The 2,853-nt window shown below is 47.6% G+C and overlaps 1 protein-coding gene across 1 annotated transcript; it reads left to right on the forward strand.

Moving 5' to 3' along the window:
• Positions 1-85: 85 nt before the first annotated feature.
• C922_05839 (hypothetical protein) lies at positions 86-379 on the forward strand (the record flags this gene model as incomplete). Its single annotated transcript, XM_008821410.1, has 1 exon — positions 86-379. A coding segment is annotated over one exon (294 nt), but the record flags the coding sequence as incomplete, so codon positions are not given.
• Between the last annotated feature and the right edge of the window lie 2,474 nt (positions 380-2,853).

A 2,853-nucleotide genomic window follows, 5' to 3' on the forward strand; every position in this document is an offset into this window, starting at 1 on the left:
GGGGGAGACAACGGGTGAGACTGACGCAGAAGGAGAACATGGAGGAGTCACGACCGAGGACGCAGAGGACAACCCCACTGTACAGACCCAAGGGAACAGAAATTCCGAAGGGACTAACCCAGGCGGCAGATCTTCCGTAGGGGGGCTCGGGAAGGGAAGTCTAGCTGACTCATTAGGTAAAGAGGGTCTGGAGTCCATTGGGACTGGTGATAACAATTTAGGACTTAGTGGAATCTTAGGGATAAGTCTGACTGTAGGTGTGATGTTTGTTGTTTCAGGTTATGGTTTCTATCGTATCTTTGGAGGACGAAGGAAAAATAAGGGGTTACGACCAGGAATGTACCAACAGAGGAAAGTCGGATATCTGATAAAGCAGTGAAGAAGGGAGCGCTAACCGACGGATAGAGAGGGGATGGCAGAAGCCGGGGGCAAGTTGCCAAAATGAGCCAGTGCCACGTCTTCTGGGCGTCGAGGAAAGAACGAAGTAGTTAAATAGACAAAGTTCCGGAACCGCGAAGATACGTCATTGAAGGAGAGGCAAGCCGACTGACAAAATAAACGGAGCACGAGGCAAGAGCCAGAGGAGGGGGTATCGTCGGGGAAGGGAATAGAAGGATCCGGAGCCTGAGTGAAGGAAGGCGTGTAAGGGGAGCCCCACTCTTACGGAAAATCTGGGAGAGCCGTGTGAAGCCGTCAGAAATGCCCAGCGTTAAGTAATATAGCACAAATCCAGTAGTCGCAGCAAGGAATCCCGCCTCTAAGCCATAGACAAGGATCAGGAGGAGTAGCAATCCATCGAAAGGAGGATTCTTCCCGAGTCAGGCAGGAAGCCCTCGGCTACCGTAAGTAGGGCGGCAGGCAATCCTGTCAGGGGGCCCCACAGCACAAGCCGGAGAACTTCCAGGGGTTAAGGAAGGAAGAATGACGTCTAGGAGAGACCAGGGAGGATAGGGTATGAGCGAAGACAGAAAGATTCCGAGTTGTTGCCAGGCGGTTGATTAATTTTTGAGGCCGGATCCTCTCAGGTGACCAGTATCTTGGAGGAGGCAGGGTAGTATGAATAAGCTGAACCCGGGGGCAAGGAAAAGACATGAGGGATACGTTGACCACTTCGGTATCAAAAACATAGGGTAAAAAGCAATAGGTGCAGGGGGGAGCACAAGGGGCGGGGCTACCGAGATGAACATATAAGTGCGGACAAGCACCCCACAAACATCCCTCCAAAGAGGGAAGGAAGGATAAAGCAGGACGGGAAGTTCAGAAGGTAGGAAGAGGGGCAGGGCCTAGGGAGTTTCGAGTTTAGGATTGATGAGTTAGGTTTATAATTACAGGCATGATCAGGAGCTGGGAGCTGACGGCGGATGCGTCGGGCTCTTCCAGGGAGGTTTACGTTTAAGTTTCAGGGTTTACGTTTAGCGTTTGGGTGTTCCGTTTAGAGTGGAGAGTAGAGAGTTCAGGGTTTAGGGTTCAGGTTTAGGGCTTTGGATCAGTTTCTAGGGTGCATCGCTCAGCTGGGATGATTTATGCTTATGGTTCAGGGGTGAGGGGTTGGTTGTTACTGTTCAGGGTTTATTTTTAGGATTTACTGTTCAGGTTTAGTTCTCAGGGTTGAGGCGTTACGGTTGTCATTTGTTGTGGCAGGGGTCATGGTTTGATTTTAGTCTTCAAGGGTTATGCTTTAGCTTCTAATCTTAGGGGGTAGTTTTCATGGTTTACGGTTTACTTTTCAGGGCTTGGGGTCCAGGGACTTTTGGATATGTGTCAGGTTTTAGTCTATCATGATTATTTGATTAGGTTCCACGATTCCTGGTCTTCTGTGGTGGGTCTAGGGCCTAGGCTTTGGAGGCCTGGGATTTGTTTCTAGTGTTCATTGACCTGGGGCTCATTTTTCAGTGTGGATTTTCTGTTCTTGTTTTCAGGTGCAGAGAAGATGCTTCGGGTGTTAGGGGTCAGGAGTTTTTCCTTATTCCCTGCTGTTACGGGGTAGTGTTCAAGGCTATTTGGAGTTTTCATGGTTTAGGTGCCATGGAGGAATGCTTACATTTCTTGGCTCACCTTCTATCGTCTAGGTCCGGGTTCAGGTTTTACGGTGTAGTCTTATGCAGTGGCTGCTTAAGGTTTAGGGATTAGGATTTTATGATTCAGTACTTTGAGCTTTCGGAGGTTAGTCGATATTTCTTATCTTTTTGGGTCTCTTTTGGCACAAGGTTGCTGGATTATTATTTAGGGAGATGTCATTCTGCCTCATGTTTTATCTTTAGGATTTATTTCTCATTGTTCTGTTGCCTGGAATTGACGTGTATGGCTCACGGTTTATGGTCTACATGTTATAGATTCAGGGGTATGTCCTCCTTGATAACTCTGTTTTGATTGTCTGTTTCGTCTACGTGCTGGTCCCTATGCCTCATGACTTAGCTTCGTTCATTGGGGTTCTATTTTTCAGGGGATAGGCTCTTCTGAGCGGCCTTTATCATGTCGGTTCTTGTGATTAGCGGTCATGAGTTTGATCTAGTGGGGTATCTGATTATTGGGGGGATATGTGGTGTTTTCTTATTGTCTCGGGGTCAGGGGAGGCCATAGGTCTGTCTTGTTTACCTTTGATGCGTATGTTTTAGTGCTCACTAGTGAGCGTGTTAAGTGTTCTACTCTTGGAGCTAGTTTTGAGATTTTTTCCTTTCCTTTTTTTCTTTCCTGGCACCTATCCTTCCTCTGATTCTTCATCCGCACGGTCGATAGGTCTAGTATATTGCAAGGGATCTTTCTTTGTGATTGGGGGTTATACTGTTGCTTCTATTTTGTCATTTCTCTAGCAAGGTCGGTTCTGGCTTCAGTAATTCCTTTTATCCAGCTGAG

This window comes from Plasmodium inui (genome assembly GCF_000524495.1).
Source record: "Plasmodium inui San Antonio 1 unplaced genomic scaffold supercont1.223, whole genome shotgun sequence".
Classification (NCBI taxonomy): domain Eukaryota; phylum Apicomplexa; class Aconoidasida; order Haemosporida; family Plasmodiidae; genus Plasmodium; species Plasmodium inui.